Source organism: Oratosquilla oratoria, chromosome 20, assembly GCF_046742065.1.
Source record: "Oratosquilla oratoria isolate Oo_2021 chromosome 20, ASM4674206v1, whole genome shotgun sequence".
Classification (NCBI taxonomy): domain Eukaryota; kingdom Metazoa; phylum Arthropoda; class Malacostraca; order Stomatopoda; family Squillidae; genus Oratosquilla; species Oratosquilla oratoria.
Window position 1 is genome coordinate 9,420,546 of NC_134796.1, and position 19,365 is coordinate 9,439,910.

The following is a 19,365-nucleotide window of genomic DNA, read 5'->3' on the forward strand; positions in this document are numbered from 1 at the left end:
CATAAAGCTGGAACTGATGAAGTACTTGTAAAAGTACTTCCGAAAGATGGAGAAGGGTTTAAGTACCTATCCCACAAGTTCCCTTCTGTAAGTAATATATGCCAGCATATTTGTTGGATCACAGATTCGTGAGCTTTCAGATACCGGCCTTACTGAAGCATTTACACCTCATGAAAGAAGTGCTTGAAATAGTTTTAAGTCAGTTGTAGCAGGCTTCTTGGGGAACACAAAAGCTGATGACTGGCACCTGGGCAAGAAAACCTCAACTGTACCCAAGGAAACATTCATTTAATAACCTATCATTCAGTCTTGTTTCTCGGCTTGTGTTTGCACCAATTTTCTTCAATATGGAAAGGGGGGTGACTATATTAGTTCTCTGGATTTTGAGCCACTCCATTTCCCTGGATTCAAAGGGTTAAAATGGAATAATAATTTAAATAAAATTACCCTAACAATATCAATAAACTTTAATAAAAGAGTTAATAAGGCATCAACCTTGCAATAACAATATTTATCATCCTTTAAACCTTATACAAAAAAGTAGCACAGGTCTGTATGAAAATATTACAAAATATCAATCTTTTCCCTGCCACTGAGATCTTGGGCTGTCAAAATCTCCTATATAGTTTTCTTTTAACATGCCATATATAAAACTATGGATTTTTAATTTTAACAAACTGTACATAATAAAGTGATATGGTCTCTCCAGTGTAAGTACCAATAAATGTAATAAATGTATCAATAAGTGTAACAACATATAATTTCTGACAGTATATACAAAATAGGGAAACCCATGCTGAACATACATACAGGCAAAAATGAAGAAAGACATTTATACAGTGAAAATTCTCTTCAAAATTTTAGGCTTAACTCCATATCATATATCAAAACTAAAACTTATTTATCACAAAATTGAAATATCTGTAGATATATATATATATATATATATATATATATATATACACAGAACAGGATACCAAGTCCTGTCACTCTGTCCCAATTTGTTGCCTTTTACAACCTGCATAAGAATCAATGGCAGAATTTTTCCTCTCTCTAACATGGGGGACAGAAAAAGAAAAGGTATAATCAACGAAGTGGTAAAGGACAGTTTTAAGAGATAACAGCATAAAGGAGGGATAGTACTGGTAAGCAAAGTAGTATAATTTCTCTAGGAGTAGAGATTTTACTCTATCACAGACAATTGATGTGTGGCTCTGGTTCATTATGGCACCCCAAAACAGTCCCTAAAGCAATTTACACACACGACCTGGAATCAACAACAACAACAACAACCACCCCTAACCCCAGCACCCACCACAATACACCTAGGTCTCTTAATCCAACCCTTGCCAACCTCCACTTATATAGATGTTTGGGCCCAGATCATAAACTCATTTTGGGAACTGGTCTAGGACATAAACACCACCAATTCCTAAAAAGGATGTTATGGGCCGAAACATCTACGCAAATGGCAGATGGTGAATGTTGGATTGAGAAACCTAGGTGTATACACTTTTTGGCACAAGTGATATTTATTTATTTATTATTTGATCTATTTATATTCTTATTTATGTTTTTTACTTCTGAAACTTTTTCAACAATATTTTTCTATTACTTTTGGGACTTTTTTTGTGCAAGTAAACTGATGATATGGTTTAACGTCACAAACTCCCCCCTATCGGAAGGCTAGGACGGTGCCCCTCACAGAGAACTTTGTAGTGTGGAATTTAATGAACCATGCCCTTGGTTCAACTTTGCCGGTGGCAGGGTTCGAACCACCATCCCCTTGACCTTCGCCGCAAGTAACAACACCCCAACCCGCTCAGCCAGCGAGCTTCCAATAATAACTAAGTTCAGTAATTCTAAAAGGCACCATTAAAAAATATATATATATAGTAGTTGGTCCCTTTCCTTCCCCTCTGTATACAGTAGCTATACTACAATGAACATCAGTGTGATAATACCCAAACTAGTTTGTAAAAATGGTCACATCCTAACCAGTGACAGATTTCATTCATACAGAATATTTTGTTTTTGTGCACTACCAGCTGTGCTCATTCATATTAGTCTGTATGGCTAGTTCTATTATTTCTTGGTTGTGTGGTTTTTCCAGGTTCCCTCATCACTGTCATGCACTGGACCTGAGATTTTTCTTAACATTGTATTTTCCCTTCTTCTTTTAGGGTTCATGCCTTTCATCCATATATTACTAGTTTTACAAGAATATTGCATACACTCACTTTACTTTTTCTTATTATTTTTTTGCTTGTTAATATTGTTATCAAAGCATGCATACCTGAGGCTACTGTGATTCTCTCCTTGATTTCTTTGTCAATTTCATTTTTTGATGCTAACACTGTTCCTAGGTACTTAAAGCATTTACTCCTTATACTTTCATCTGTCCAAGTTTCATATCTTCTAGGACTTCTCTCCTGTCCATAAACATTACCTTTATCTTTTGCAGGTTGCACTGATCTACTCTTCAGTTTTCTACCAAACTTTCACTCATCTCTTCTACCCTTCCCAAACACTCGCCAATAACATCCACATCATCAGTGTGGAATGGAATGTGTGGAACATGCCTTGGCTGGCTACCTCCCTTATATCGGGGAAGAAGCCCTTGGTATACAGATAGATTGGACTGGCATATTACAATTTTGCAAAGGAAACTGGTGAGTTGGTAAAGACAAATTGTCCCTGTGGTTTACCTGTCATAAACTTACCATCTTCGTACACAGTCTTTCCTCTCACCACGGTCTTATATACCCTGCCATATAAGGATCGTCCAATATATGGTGTAAGCTGTAAGAAATTTAAGAAACATATTAGATATCAAAGACAATTATGTACTTGATATAGCATCATTAAAACCAACCATATGACTACAGAGGATACCAACAGCTAAAAATACCATCCAAAATATCAATCAGTCTAATACTACTGCATGACTGAATGAGTGAAGAAAGACTAGTAAAGGAGGTGTTGAAGGCAGAGGTGGAAGGAGTGAACATGAGGGGTCAACCTAGGATGAGATGGATGGATGGGGTAAAAGGGGCTTTGGGAAAGAGGGGAATGTCTCTTGAGGAAGGACGGGAAAGGACAGAAGACAGGAGTGAATGGAGAATGGTTGTATATGGATGTTGATGTGATGCATGAGGTGGAATGGGTGGGGTGTGGGGGATGGGGGGTGAGGGAGTATGTGTGAAAAATATTTTGACTTAACCTGAAGGGATTTTGCCCCATCTTCTCCTTTTCTGCATGAGGGGATGGAGAGGGGGGGGTCACCAATTTAATGAAGCGGCCTTGCTGTGGATGTGCTGTCTTGTGACACTGCTTCTGACTCAGGGCAGTGGGTGAGATGCAGGGATGACCCGTCATCCAGGAGGTGTCAAGATAAGAGGGAGGGAAGAGGGTGGAGGGGAGTGGAGTGTGATAGGAATGGAATGGTTGGAAGTGGTTTTTATGCCTTGTTTTTTGGCTACCTCCCCTATAAGGGGAAAAAAAGCCTTTGGTATATGTATGTATGTATGTATGTACTGCATGACATTTTAGCCATGATCCGTTACTACAATAATTGCTGCCTCAGGTTTCACTGACTTGAAAACTAGTCCCACAATGGCTAGCAATGAAGAAACTTCCACTTATGAGATGTCAAGGCATAAGGTCTAGGAGTTTTCCAACAAGAACTGTAAAGTTTGGGTCTTTTAATGTGTGTGGGTGTGGTACAGATGAGAGCAAAAGGGAAGAGATAGGCAGTATGGTTGTGAGAAGGATGGTGGATGTGTTGCCATTAAGTGAAACTAAGTTGAAAGAGAAGGATGATTTTGAATTTGAGAGTATTGGGGAGGGTGTCAGGAGGGAGGAGAGGATGAGGGAGGGAATGGGTGGCTATAATAGTGAGTGAGGAGATAGGAAAGCATGTACTGAAGCGGAAGTTTCTTCAAGGTTAATGTGGATGAAGGTGAAACTGGGAAGGGAGATTTGGGTTTTTGTAAGTGCATATAGCTACCTGGTATAGTGAGAGAAGTGTAGAGAAATGAGAGGCTTTTTTAACAGATTTAAATGAGTGCTTATAGAGTTTTGGGAGGAATGTCAATGGAATGGTATTAGTAGACCTCAATGCTAGAGTAGGGGATGAACCAATAGATAGAGTGGTAAGGAAGTTTGGAGTGCCTGGTAAAAATCATAGTAGAGAGCTGATGGTATAGATATGTTTAGAGAGTTAATGATAGCTAACACCATGTTTAAGAAGGAGTCAAGCATAAGTACAAATAGGAGAGCATAGTGGATGGAAAGGTGGTTGATAATGCATTAATGGACTATGTAGTGGTATCCAATAAAAGAGTAAGAAGAGTTCTGGATGTCCATGTCCTTAGGGGAGATAGTGGGGGGAATATCATATAATTTTTTAGGTGGAGGGTAGATTGAGAATGGAGGATAGGTGGGGAAAGTGGAAAAGGTTGGAAGGTAGAGAGGTGCTTAGAGTAAACTGTTTAAATGAGAAGGAAAAGGAACAGAAGTACAAGAAGCCAAGAGAAGTGTGGGAGGTGGTGAAGAATAGAGTGGAGGTAGGAGTGGAAGAGGATTATGGGTATTTCATGGAGGGAGCGACAAGTTGTGCATAGATGGTATGTGGAACAAGGAGGATGGGAGAAATAGAAGGAAGGGCTGTGAGTGGTGGGATGATGAAGTGAAGAAGGTTGAGAAGACAAGAAGGGAGCATTCAGGGATTGGTTGCAAAGCAGGACGAAAGACACATGTGAGAGGTACAAACAAAAAAAAACAAAAAAAAAGAAGAGAAGCAAAACATAAGATAAAGGAGGCAAAATGGAGAGCAGATATAAAATGAGGGAGTATGACAAATTTTTTAAAGTAATAATAAGATGTGGAAGGAAGTTAAGAGAGGAAGGGGAGGTGAGTCAAGTAGAGAACAAAAGGTAAAAGGCACAGATAGATGTTAACAGAGGAGGAGGCAGTAAGAGGAAGATGGGCAAAGTATTTTAGAGAGGTAATGAATGTGGAGGAGGATAGGGAGGGATTGGTGGTTGACAGAGAGGGATTTCTCCTCATCTTCCTTATTTTCATAAGGTGAGAAGGGAGGGTCATCACGTAAATGAAGTGGTGATGCCTTGATTTGGATGTACTGTATCATGCTGCATTACTTCTATCCCAGGTAGTGGGTGGGAGACAGGGATGATCCTTAATCCAGGAGCCAAGATAAATGGGAAACAAATACAGTACTACTTCTCAATAATGGGGTAATAGGGGGGTAACAGTGTCTGTTGATGTGAATAATCCATTGATTTGGAGTGGTTTTTGGGTGGCAGAGTGATTGCACAGCACTAAACAACAGCACCAAAAACACAGCAAAAACACCACAAACACAGCTAATTAACGTCCGTTAATGAGAGGTCTCACTGTATGTGACAGATGGGAATGGGATGGGTAGGGAAGGGTGCATGCCTTGGCTGGCTTCCTCCCTTATAAGGGATAAGAAACCTCTTGATGTAGAAATAGAGATTAAGTCTCCTTCGAGTCTATTTTTTTTAGAGAGATGTTCAAATATTTTAGTGATTTTTGTATTTTTCATATACTTTGTTTCTGATATTTAGTATGAACTTTGTGGCTCACCACTGTATTCTTTCCAATCTATCAATATCTATGACCTCTTCAATACAAGTCAAATTCTCGTGGGCAGTATCAGCTGCCTGATGTATGATGATTTGATGCATCACAGTACTCATGTTATAAAATATAAAGTTACAGCTGTATTACTTATTCTCTTTCATTCTGAATATCAATAACCACAGAAAATATGATCAAGCTAGTTCACAGAATATGAGGGTCACTCAGCTACAACTACAAAATGAATATAATCAAGATGCCAATGCTGGCATCCTCATATATCCTCTCGTGCCTCATGATGCCTACTTAGGTGTCATCATATGGAAGTTGATGAGATCTGGTGATCATACAAAAATGGTGATTTATATAATTGACTGTCAATGTTGGACTTCTGAGGTCCATAGATCACACTACCAATCCCAGTAATATACTTGTTTTCTCCAAGGCAGAAATACAGTACATAGATGAATTAAGGTCATTACTGATAATTACACAAAGATCCTCTATATTCTCCACTTTGTTTAGAACTTTTCCAAATAACTGGTATTCATAAATTAGTATTATTTTCATCTATATGCATAATTTTATGAAGAGAAAGACAAGACCCTACAGGCATAGTTATTTTTCTGTATAGCACAGTTATGTAAATATACACATATCAATAATATTTAAAAGAGACATGCACTACATCATAACTTGCAGACAATCTTTTGATCATAGCTAGATGCAAAGTGATGCTCAAAGCTTTCTTATTTATTAAAACATATTTCATGAAATATGTAAATCAAACAGGCTTTTGTATGACAAGAATATCTTACCTTGTTCTTGTGCTCTATCATATCCTTCTCAACCTATAAGAATAAAAAAATAAAAACAAAGATTAATACACAATTTGCTTAGCTCAGCACCTTGAAAGGACAAGGGCAACTTTCCCAATAATCAATAAACACGACAGAAAATCATAAAAAAAATTCTTCATTCAGTAACCTCATTCAAGTATTCCTGTCTGGGGTATTGGATGAATGTTATTATGGTGCAGTGTGAGTTGCTCAGTAACATGCAGCTGATGTTTTAGGGACTATATGGGGTGTCCCTACAGACCAGAGCCACACATCATTTTGTTATATTAGAGAAAATCTATACTCATAGAGGAATTATGCTACTTTACTGTACTCTGTCCCTCATCTATGCTGCCCCCCACTTTATACTGTCTTGTAACACTTCTTTAATTATATATTTCCATTTTTGCCTCTGGCCCCTGTGGTTGGGGGAAGAAAGAATAATGCCAAAGAGTCCCACTTGGAGGCTAAAGAGGGACAGAATGATGGGACTAGGTATCCTACTCTCTGTGACCCTATTCCTATTTTTCGATGGTATGGGAAACAAGGAAGATGGGAGGGAATAGAAGGAAGGGTAGTGAGTGGTGGGATGATGAAGTGAAGAAGGTAGAAGAGAAGAAGCAAGCATTCAGGGATTTGTTGCAATGTAGGATGAAAGAAACATATCAGAGATGCAAAGAAAAAAAGAAGAAAAGCAATACATAAGATAAAAGAGGCAAAAAGAAGAGCAGATGTAAAATGGGGAGGAGTATGACAGAAAATTTTGAAAGTAATAAAAAGATGTTTTGGGAGGAAGTTAAGAGAGGAAGGAGAGGTGAATCGAGTAGAGAAGAAAAGGTAAAAGGAGCAAATGTACAGGTGTTAACAGACGAGGAAGCAGTAAGATGCTGATGGGTGGAGTATTTTAGAGAGCTGTTGAATGTGGAGGATAGGGAGGCATTGGTGGTAGCAATGGGAGGTGCTAAGAAAATGGTGATACATACATATACCAAGGCTTTTTCCCCCTTACAAGGGAGGTAGCCAAAAAGAAAAAGGCATAAAAGCATTCCCACCCATTCCATCCCTAAATACACTCCACCCTCCCTCTTATCTAAGCACCTCCTGGATGATGGGTCATCCCTGCACCTTGTCCACTGCTCTGGGTCAGAGGCAGTGGTGATAGTAGAGGAAAATGGTGATAGGATAGGAAAATGGAGGAGAAATAATAAAAGATGAGGTACAAGTTGTTTTGAAAATTATTAGTGTAGGTTAGGCACCTGGGTTAGATGGGTGTCATACTGAATGCCTTAAGAAGGGAGGTATAGTGATAGTGGACTGGGTGGTGAGGCTGTTCAATGTGTGTCTGAGGGAGGGCAGAGTGCTGGAGAGCTTGAAGAGTACCTGTATAGTTCCACTTTCCAAGGGAAAAGGGTACAAATGTGACTGTAGTAGTTTCAGAGGGATGAATTTGCTGAGTGTTGTAGGGAAGGCTTATATGAGTTTCAAATGAGAGGAATCGGAGAGGAACAGATTAATTGATGAGCAGTGTGCTTCTGACCCAAGGCAATGAGCATCAGACAGGGACAACCCTTCATCCGTGAGGAGCTAAGTTGAGAGGGAGGAAAAGATGGTGGATAGGAATGGAATAGGTGGAAATGAAATGGGTGGGAGTGGGTTCATGTCTTTTGACTTGGCTTCCTCCCTAATAAGGGGGAAAAGCCCTAGGTATATAGATAATATCCAACACTCCTGAATCTATAGTACAGTATTTTTTGTACATCATTTGTTTTGTGTTGTTTTGATTTTGTATGTGGGGGGATCCCAAGGACTCGAAGAATGGAGAGGACTGGTGTGAAGGCTTTTCTATTTGTAAAAGCATAACACTGTTTTTATATTCTTTTATTTACCCTGCCACACTGTTCTACAAGTTAAACAAATGGCAGCAGTATGTAGTTGTGGCAGATGGTAAAGAAATTATTGAATATATAGGAGAAAGTCGAAAAATAAAAGGATGGGCAACAACAAATGTGGCAGACGAGTGCAAATGCCAGTCTTCGGAGGAGATAAAAGTTATGATCGTTGGAAGCAAGAGTTAAAAGCATGGCAGCTTGTCACAAATCTTGAAAAGAAGAAACAAGCTGTGACAATTGCTTTGTCATTCCTGGAAGGAAGCGAGGCAAGGAGCAAAAATTTTGAAGAAGTGAATATTGACGAGTTTGGGAATGAGAATGGAGTGAATATTCTAATTCAATACTTTGATAAATGGTACAAAAAGGATGAGGTGTCAGCTCCATATGAAGCCTGGACAAAGTCTGAGAGCTACAAAAAAGTAAAGGAGGATAATATGGAGAAGTATATTCTGGAATTTGTGAAGAGAAATGCAATTTTGAGTAAGTATAAAGTGACCATGGTGGAGGATGGGGGGTGAGGGAATATGAATGAGAAATAAATTGACGCAGCCTGAAGGGATTTCTCCCCGTCTTCTCTTTTTCTGCATGAGGGGATGGAGGAGGGGGTTGCCAATTTAATGAAGTGGCCTTGCTGTGGATGTGCTGTGTCTTACGACACTACTTCTGACCCAGGCCAGTGGGCGAGATGCAGGGATGACCTGTCATCCAGGTGGTGCCAAGATAAGAAGAAGAGGGTAGAGGGGAGTGGAGCATGTTGGGGATGGAATGGGTGGGAGTGGTTTATGCCTTTGTTTTTTGGCAACCTCCCTTATAACGGGGGAGAAAACCTATGGTATATGTATGTATAAAGTGACCATACCAAAGAGTATTTTAGCACTTAAATTATTGACAATGCAGGTCTAGAGATTAAAGACAAGCAAATAGTATTGACAGGAGTATCTTTTAGAGAGCCACATAAGATATTTGATTCTATGCAGCAAGCTCTCAAGAAATTTTTTGGAAGTCAGGAAGTGTTGTTGTTGGACTCTGTGATAGGAAGTAGTGTAAATGAAACTCCTACTCTAATGATATAGTAATGATGATATGGTTTAATGTCACACACTCCGCCCCCTATCGGGAGGCTAGGACGGTGCCCCTCACAGAGGGCTTTGTAGTGTGGAATTTAATGAACCATGCCCTTGGTTCAACTTCGCTGGTGGCAGGATTCGAACCACCCTCACCTTGACCTGCACCGCAAGTAACGACGCCCTAACCCGCTCAGCCAGAATATCATTTGTCACAAGCATGCCCAAGAAATGTTTATGTAAATAGTGCAAATGAGGAAGTACCTAAAGTGGCAGTCATATACTGTTGTTGAAAGTCCTGAAGTGATATCAGTATTAATGACAGTCTATTAGTTATGTTATCCTGGACATAGCTTGCAGAGTATGTGGTGTTGATTGGCTGAGAGTATACATACAGACTTTGTCAGAAGAGAAGTTGAAAGTGGAAGAGGAAGATAGTGAAACAACATTTACATTCGGTGATAGGAAAGTGTATAAGTCAATGAAAAAAGTAAATTTCCAGTGAACATGATAGGCAATGAAGCCTATATAACAGCTGATGTAGTTAATTGCTTCATTCCCCTTCTATTTAGCAAGAAATCAATGAAGAGAGCACAGATGAAAATGGATTTGGAAAATTATATTGCTTTAATACATGGAAAAGAAGTAAAACTGATATGCACTTCCTCAGGACATTATTGCCTTCCACTAAGAGATGAGAAAGAAGTTTGGAAAAAAACAGAAGAAATAATGCTAACTCAAGGTAATGATGATAACAAAAAAAAAAATGAAGACTAAATATTGCACCAACAATGGAATCACCTTACATATAAGAAACTCACTGAGCTATTAAAAGATGCTGGAATTAAGGACAAGATATGCTTTGAATATGTTGAAGAAGTGTCAAATGGCTGTGAGATATGTATGAAGTATAAGGAAACACCATCTAGGCCAATTGTGAGTGTGAACATAGCAAAGGAATTCAATGAAGTTGTGGTATTAGACCTAAAGGAGTACAAGAAAGGAAATCTTATATTTTTTACATGTAGTAGACGTGGCAACAAGATTTTCTAAGTCATGTGTAATAAAAAGTAAAGAACCCAAGGAAACAGACATGGTTGGGAGCTGGTTTGGGAGCCCCTGTAAGTTTCTATGTGACAATGGTGGAGAGTTTGCCAATAATACATTACTTGCACCTCCCAAACTCATCACAAACTTCCTCAATCCCTCCTCTGATCCTGCCACAAGCACAGTGGTGTCAGCAAACAATAATTGGCTTATCTCACATTTCTCTACATTTTCTTAAACCATCTCCAATCCCTGACCCACTACTCTCGTACCACCCCATCCATGTATAAATTGAACAGCCAAGGCAACAAAACATCCCTGGTGAAGTTCTATCTTTACCTCAAACCACTCTCTCCATTTCTGATTCTAACACAAGCTCTACTACTCTCGTAAAAACTCTTGACTGCTCTTAACAGCTTCCCTCCTATCTTACATATCTGCAATACCTCCCACAGTGCCTTCCTGTCTACCCTGTCATAAGCCTTTTCCAAAACCATACAGGCCCAAAAAACATCCTTACTTTTTCCTAAAGCTTTCTCACATATGTCTTACCACAAAAAATCTGACCCACACAACCACTATCTGTCCTAAACCCACACTATTCCTCACCAATTACTCCCTTTGTTGCTCTCCTGATTCTCCCAATCAAAAACCTCCCATAAGCCTTCCCAACTACTCTTAATAAACTGATCCCTCTGAAACTACTACACTCACACTTATCCCACTTTCCCTTGTAAAGTGGAACTAAACAGGCACTCCTCCAGTCTTCCAGCACTCTACCTTGTTTTTGTCATTCAATTAAGTTTTATGTTCATTTTGTAATCAACTTTTAAACTCTGTAAATTCATATTTCAATGTTTTTTTGCTTATCTACAAAAATTTACCTCTAATTTGAAAGGAAGGGAATATGTTAACTTTATTTACTCATGATGTTGCACTTTTCGAGCATCATTTGTTTTGTGTTATTTTGATTTTGTATGTAGGGGAACAACAAGGACTTGAAGAATGGAGAGGACTGGCATGAAGGCTTTTCTATTTGTAAAAGCAAAACACTGCTCAAAAAATTATTTTATTTACCCTGCCGCACTGATCTATAAGTTAAACAGTGCTGACAGACTTTGGAGAGTATGTGGAAGGAAGATTATACTCTAAAACATGTTCCAAAGGATCATGAAATACACAGTGAACACTCAATGATAAGAATAAAAATAACAAATTATAACAATGGCCACAAGATTACTCAACATGGAAGCTTAATTTACAGGCTTTATTCTGGCTATAAGAAACTCTACTAACCAGAGTTCTTCCCTTAAGTGTCTTAAAATACCTGAAAATGAACTTCAATTTCCAATACTCAGTTGAAGACATTTCTTAAGGCATACACATCCAATTCTACTAACCTTAAACATGGCATGAGGATCCCAAAGGACAAAGTCAGCATCTTTGCCTTCAGCAATGGCACCTTTGCAGTGAGAGATGGAGGCCTGACTGGCAGGCCCTGAGCACATAAGCTTGACTACATCTTGCAGTGTAAGCCCTCGCTGGCTTGCTCCCGTCCAAAACAGTGAAAGACCTTAAGAAATGAAGACAGAATGAAGTGTAAAAATATCTTAAGTATCAACATATTCCACGTCATCTAACCTTACACTATATAGAATAAATTCAAGAGGGGTGTTTAAATGCAAGTTTTCATGCATGGTGTCCAAACACTTCATCAAGGAACCATATCTTCATTAAGGAGTGTCATCACCTTTTTAGGATTTCATTCTGGATAATACAAAAATTATTATTCATCTGGAAGAAAACTCCATGCCACAAAGGGTCAATCAATCAATTGGCGAGTCAAGTTCTGCTGACTAGAAACCCACAGCCCTAATACAGGTGGTCAGTTCATCCTCAAAAGGTTAAATAATATATTGATTAACCTGTTATGAAATACCAATGCCTTTGAAGACTTCATTCTAGTTAATGCCAAATGATCTTGTGAAACTCAAGGCAACAATTGATTGATTAGTAGAAAACACTACAAAACACACCTTTAAAACTGGTTTTAAGACATTACAATATCACCATGGTTGTTCAATGTATACATGGATGGGGTGGTGTGAGAGGTAAATGCAAGGGTAATGGGCCAGGGATTGGAGATGATTATAGAAAATGGAGAAAAATGTGAGATATGCCAGTTGTTGTTTGCTGATGACATTGTGCTTATAGCAGGATCAGAAGAGGTATTAAGGAAGTTAATGACAGAATTTGGGAAAGTGTGCAAAAGAAGAATGTTGAAGATAAATGTGGGTAAAAGTAAGGTGATGAGATGCACAAAGGGAGAGGATGGCAGTAAACTGGAAGCGAGTATTAAGGGAGAGAGGCTGGAGGAAGTGGATAGCTTTAGATACTTGTGGGAGAATGTGGCAGGAAAGAGAGTAGAGGTGGAGGAAGAATGTAGATTGAGAGAAGTAAGTAAATACCTGGGGGGATTAAAAAGTGTAACGAGAAATAGACATTTGGGAATAGATGCTAAGAGAAGATTGTATGAACGGGTGATTGTGCTGACACCACTGTATGGGGCAGAAACTTGGAACATAAGAGAGGAAGAGAAAAAGAGTTTAAATATGTTTGAGATGAAATGTCGGAGAAGTATGGTATGGGTTACTGGACTGAATAGAGTGAGAAACAAGGTAAGGAGGAGAGTGGGAATGGAAAAGGAGTTGGAAGATAGGGTTGATGAAGGAGTACTGGGATGGTCTGGACACATGGAAAGAATGAGTGAAGAAAGATTAGTAAAGAGGTGTGGAAGGTAGAGGTGGATGGAGTGAACATGAGAGGGTGACCAAAGATGAGATGGATGGATGGGGTGAAAGGGGCATTGGGAAAGGGGGATGTCCGTTGAGGAAGGAAGACAGAAGATAGAAATGAATGGAGAATGGTTGTGTATGGATGATGCTGTGATGCATGGCAGGGAGTGGGTGGAGGGTGGGATGGGGGGTTATGGAATATGTGTGAATGATATTTTGATGCAGCCTGAAGGGATTTCTCCCAGTCTTCTTCTTTTCTGCATGAGGGGACGGAGAGGGGGAGGGGAGTCACCAATTAAATGAGGTGGCTTTGCTGTGAATGAGATGTGTTTTGCTGCATTGCTTCTGACCCAGGGTAGTAGGCGAGATGCTGGGATGACCCGTCATCCAGGAAGGGCCAAGAAAAGAGGGAGGGAGAGGTGGTGAATGGGAGTGGAGTAGGTGGGGATGAAATGGATGGGAGTAGTTTTATGCCTTTTGACTTTGGTTATTTCTCCTGTAAGGGGGGAAAAACCCTTGGTATATGTATGTGTAATGTAGAACAAGCCTGAATAAAGACTTGATGAAAACAAGACTACATATTGCTATGCCACATGAATATTATGGGGGAATTGTTCAATTCCTTTTAAAGATGGTTGTGGCGCAATGGGTTAACGCCCTTGCTTTGTAATAATAAGCAGAACTGTCAAGGGTTTGAGTCCCAGTGGCAGAGCTTCTAAATACAATAAGCCTCTTTGAGAAAGTGTTGGAAAGCTATGCATTCTTGAACAACTTACCAAACTGAAGGGAAGATATACCCCCCCATGCAGCCATGAAATCCATTTCTCCTGGCATTTTTAAGTTAGGAGTACATGGAGAATGGTCACTGACCACTTGGCAAATTGTTCCATCCTTCACAGCTTTCCATAGATCTTCCTGTTTATTCAAAAGTATTCTCTCTTAACTACATCAAACAAATACTTATCAATCAAAAGTCAACACAAAAAGTATCTTATCACATTTTGTTATCTTAAAATGATTTAGATATTCTGTCATATCCCGAAAGAAGTGTATGATGGGAAGAGATTCAAACAAGGGAAAGCAATAATATGGGCACTAAACATACTAATATTCTGCTTACCTGATTGGCTTGTCCACGGACAGGTGGGCAACATTTGTACTCTGTGGCATAATCTGGAATAGTTTCTGCTGAGAGGGTAAGATAATGGTGACAAGTCTCCACGGACAGTGGCACTCCCCTTGCTTGAGCACTCCGGATCATTGGTAGAGCCTTGGCAGTGCTCAAATGCACTATGTGACATCGAACCTTTAAAGTATAATTAAAGCACTTTTTAAATACACATCTAATTATCACTAGCAAGTAACAGTATTTCACTTCAATCAGATGAAGCATTGGTATTTATATTTTCTAAAGAAAGAAAAAAAAAAAAAAAAAATTACATACATATATATATATATGCAAATAAATCACAAAAACACGTGATTCACAAAATGTGTAATAAAACCACTTGGAAAATAAAATGAAAGGTGACCGAATGTTTTCGTCTATTTAAGACATTTTCAAAGGTACAGAGTAAGATAGCAATGAAGCACACTAGGGGGGAATTAGGACAGGTCCAATTGCGACCTCACTCTTTCAGCACTGCCGGACGTTTGACCCGGCTACTGTCAAAAATTTATATGTTACAAAGTTATCTAATTTATACATTCCCATACTCATATTCATGTTGTTCTCAAATGAAGCTTTTATATAACATGATTCTATGATATTCCTCTCCTTAATGTCCTTATTTAAGACAATTTTCTTTGTGTTATCCCAATCAATGCAATGATTAAAATCCCTTAAATGCAAAAACAACCCATTTGAAACTTGCCCTGTTCTGATGTATTTATGTTGGTTTATTCTCAATTTTAAATGCTTGCCTGTTTGTCCAATATAATTAAAGTTACAATTTTTCCAAGGGATACTATAAACACAGCCTTCATTACAAGCAGGTGAATTTTTAATCAACCTGTTTTTAACAGTGTTGTTATTTTTAAAGACAACTTGGACACCAAATTTATTAAAAGTATGAGTTAAACTAACAAAATTTTGATGAAAAGGGAAGGTTAAAATATTCTTAAAACTGAATTGATGATTATCAGTAAGACTATAAAAAGATTTCTTTGCTGTGTTTCTAAGGGCCTTTAGAGTTTGTTGTCCAGAATTTTTAGACCAAGAAATTGGAACCATTTATGACATTGGTAATAAATCAAAATATCCAAAACACTTAACTGACGTAGCTCAAAACAGTCTTACTGATTAATACAGTAATAATGTAGTAATATGTCTGCAGCCAATCAGCAGGAAGGAGAAACAAAAGCTCATAACTGACATTGTTATTTTAAAATTATTTACCAGTTATACTGTATCATCTCTCTTTTCTAATTTTTTATTTCATATTTACTGACATTGTTATTTTAAAATTATTCACCAGTTATACTGTTCATCTCTCTTTTCTAATTTTTTCATTTTATATTAACTGACATTGTTATTTCAAAATTATTTACCGGTTAGGATGAGTGTGAGCATTTTCCTGCTAAAAAAAATGGCCTAAGAAATTCACAAAATTGGCGAAATTATGAGAAAAAAAACATTGAGAGCAAAATCTACGAGTATGCGGGGCCGCGAACAGTGAACCGCGAATGAGCGAGGGTACACTGTATTCACTCTCATGCAAATAAAGAGGGCACTACATAATACCTTGTCATACAAAATCAATAAATTCTACCTTACATGATCTACACCTACCACATCACTGTTCTCTCCTGAGGAAGGAGATGATTATGTCGCTCTCTTTTTTTTTATGATTTCATGATGTTCTTCTATCTACGAGATAAGTTAGTTATATCTACTTTCATTGCTCTAAAGTTACCTCAATACTTCTAATTTTTCCTTCTATAGCTTATTTTCTAAGATGGGAATTGTTGTTTGGTTCTTGTAAATTACAATTATCTAAATACAAGTATATCCATATATACATATACCAAGGCTTTTTCCCCCTTACTAGGGAGGTAGCCAAAAAGGAAAAGGCATAAAATCATTCCCACCCATTCCATCCCTGAAAACACTCCACACCCCTCCACCCTCCCTCCCATCTTAGCACCTCCTACAAGTATATCCATATAAAACATTACATAATACATTACATAATAAACAATCAATCAATTCAATTAACATCATGAGACTCCCTCTATCAGGAAGTTAGGATGGTCTCCATTACAGGGGACTCTGCATCATGGAATTTAATGGATCATTCTCTTGGTCTAACTAGCTGATAGAAGGGTTTGAACTCTTAATATTAAACTAGTGAGAAATAAGCTTACTTTATATTTCTCTGACAAACGAATCACTTGTTCAATAGCCAGTTCTTCCATTCTGTCAGGTCTAGAAGCCAAAAATGTGGAATATTTTTCTGCTGGATCTGAAATAAGTTTATTAATATAGGCTAAAAATAACTTTATAGCACAAATAGACATGCAATTCAAACTGAATATACAGTACACAAAACATCAGTCATACCACTCATGATTCATAATTAAAAAATATAAAATTATCCTCTCATCAAATATTTCCTGTTACACAAGTGTTCTGAGTGAAGCAGTAGCTCTGTTATATCCAAATCTCTATTAAGACACCAGCATTAAAGTTTGTACTTCAAAGTAGACTCAATATTTTAGCCTCTAGTAATGCATGGTCATTTTATTATCAATCACAACTGATAAACCTAGAAAGTAACATATCTTGAATAAAATGACAAACAATTTACTTTCTTCACCTGATTCAGTAACTGTTGTACCAATATCACACTCAGCATGGAACTGCAAGAGAAAATCAGGGAACATTGGTAAGAAGAAAATAAACACAAAAGTATATATACATACATACACATACCAACAACTTTTTTCACCTAGCAAGGGAGGTATCCAAAAAACAAAGGCATAAAATCCACTTCCACCTATTCCATCCTCTCATACTCCACTCTCATTTACCCTCCTCCCACCCTCTTATTTTGGCTCCTCCTGGATGACAGGTCATCCCTGCATCTCGCCCACTGGCCTGGGGCAGAAGAAATGCAGCAAGACACAGTACATCCACAGCAAGGCCGCTTCATTTAATTAGCAACCTCCCTCACCATCTCCTCATGCAGTATATATACATACATATACCAATGGCTTTTTCCCCCAACAATGGGGGTAGCAAAAGTCAATGGGATAAATCCACCCCACACCCATTTCATCCCCACATACTCCACTCCCATTCACCATCCCTCCCTCCCTCTTTTCTTGGCTTCTCCTGGATAATGGGTCATCTCTGCATTTCACCCATTGCCCTGGGTCTGAAGCAATGCAGCAAGACACAACACATCCACACCAAAGCTGCTTCATTTAATTGGTGATCCCCCTTCTCTGTACCTTCATGCAAAAAATGAGAAGATGTGGAAAAATCTCTTCGGGCTATATCAAAATATTCACACATAGTCCTCCACCCCCCCACCCTCCATCCACTCCCTTCCATGCATCACAGTATCATCTACACACAATCATTCTCAACTCACCCCTATCTTCTGTCTTCTCCCTTCCTTCCTCAACAGACATCCCCCTCTTTCCCAATGCCCCTTTTACCCCATCCATCCATCTCATCCTTGGTTGCCCCTTCATGTTCACACCCTCCACCTCTGCCTTCCACACCTTTTACTAATCTTTCCTCACTCATTCTTTCCATGTGTCCAAATCATCCCAATACTCTTTCATCAACCCTATCTCCCAACTCCCTTTCCACCTCCACTCTCCTCCTCACCTCCATATTCTCACTCTATCCAGCCAATAACCCCTACCACACGTTTGAACTCTTCCTCTTTTATGTTCCATGTTTCTGCCCCATACAGAGCTGTCAGCATAATCACCCCTTCATACAATCTCTTCTTAGCATACATTCCCAAATGTCTATTTCTCATAACACATTTTAATCAACTAAGGAATTTACTTGCATCTCTCAATCTACAATCTACCTCTACCTCCACTCCTCCCTCTCCTACCACATTTACATCAAAGTATTTAAAGCTATCCATTTCCTCCAGTCTTTCTCCCTTAATACTCACTTCCAATTTGTTGCCATCCTTTCCCCTTGTACATTTCATCACCTTACTTTTACCTACATTTATCTTTAGCTTTCTTCTTTCACACACCTTCCCAAACTCTGTCACTAATATTCTTAATCCCTCCTCTGATCCTGCTACAAGTGCAGTGTTGTCAGCAAACAACTGGCTTATCTCCCATTTTTCTCCATTTTCTTTAACCATCTCCAATCCTCAACCCATTACCCTTGCATTTACCTCTCACACCACCCCATCCATGCATAAACTGAACAGTCATGGTGACATGACATATCCCTGGTGAAGTCCCACCTTTAACTCAAACCACTCACTCTCTCCATTTCTAATTCTAACACAGGCTCTACTACTCTTGTAAAAACTCTTGACTGCCCTTAACAGTTTTCCTCCTATCCCATATATTTGCAATACCTCCCACGGTGCCTTTCTGTCTACCCCGTCATAAGCCTTTTCCTAGTCCATAAAAGCCCATAAAAACATCCTTACATTTTCCTAAAGCTTTCTCACATATCTAGCTCAACACAAAAATCTGATCCATGCAATCCCTACCTGTCCTCAACCCACACTATTCCTCACCAATTACTCCCTCTGTTCCTCTCCTAATCCTCTCAATCAAAACCTTCCCATAAGCCTTCCCAACTACACAACAAACTGATACCTCTGAAACTACTACACTCACACTTGTTCCCTTTTCATTTGTAAAGCAGAACTATACACACACTCCTCCAGTCCTCTTGTGCTCTACCCTTTTTTAGACAAATATTAAACATCACTAGCCAGTCCACCACCACTGTACTTCCTTTCTTACACACTCCACATGGCACCCATCTAACCCAGGTGCCTTACCTGCTCTCATCATTTACATAACTGATTTCACATCATCTTTTCTTGTTTCTCTTTCATTTTTCTCATGCATCACTGGCTTTTTCTTAGAGCTTCGCACTGCAACTACC

At 38.8% G+C, this 19,365-nt stretch overlaps 1 protein-coding gene across 3 annotated transcripts in view; it reads right to left on the reverse strand.

Moving 5' to 3' along the window:
• Positions 1-452: 452 nt before the first annotated feature.
• Positions 453-19,365, reverse strand: part of LOC143036379 (allantoinase) — a 35,501-nt gene continuing 16,588 nt past the window's right edge. For all 3 annotated transcript variants that reach the window (XM_076203645.1, XM_076203647.1, XM_076203646.1), the window contains 7 exons: positions 17,078-17,120; positions 16,626-16,723; positions 14,380-14,565; positions 14,036-14,174; positions 11,865-12,037; positions 6,444-6,476; positions 453-2,802 (listed from right to left, as the gene is read on the reverse strand). In XM_076203645.1, the coding sequence (XP_076059760.1) occupies positions 2,650-2,802; positions 6,444-6,476; positions 11,865-12,037; positions 14,036-14,174; positions 14,380-14,565; positions 16,626-16,723; positions 17,078-17,120 (825 nt within the window). In that variant the 3' untranslated portion in view covers positions 453-2,649. The remainder of the gene's footprint in view (positions 2,803-6,443; positions 6,477-11,864; positions 12,038-14,035; positions 14,175-14,379; positions 14,566-16,625; positions 16,724-17,077; positions 17,121-19,365) is intronic.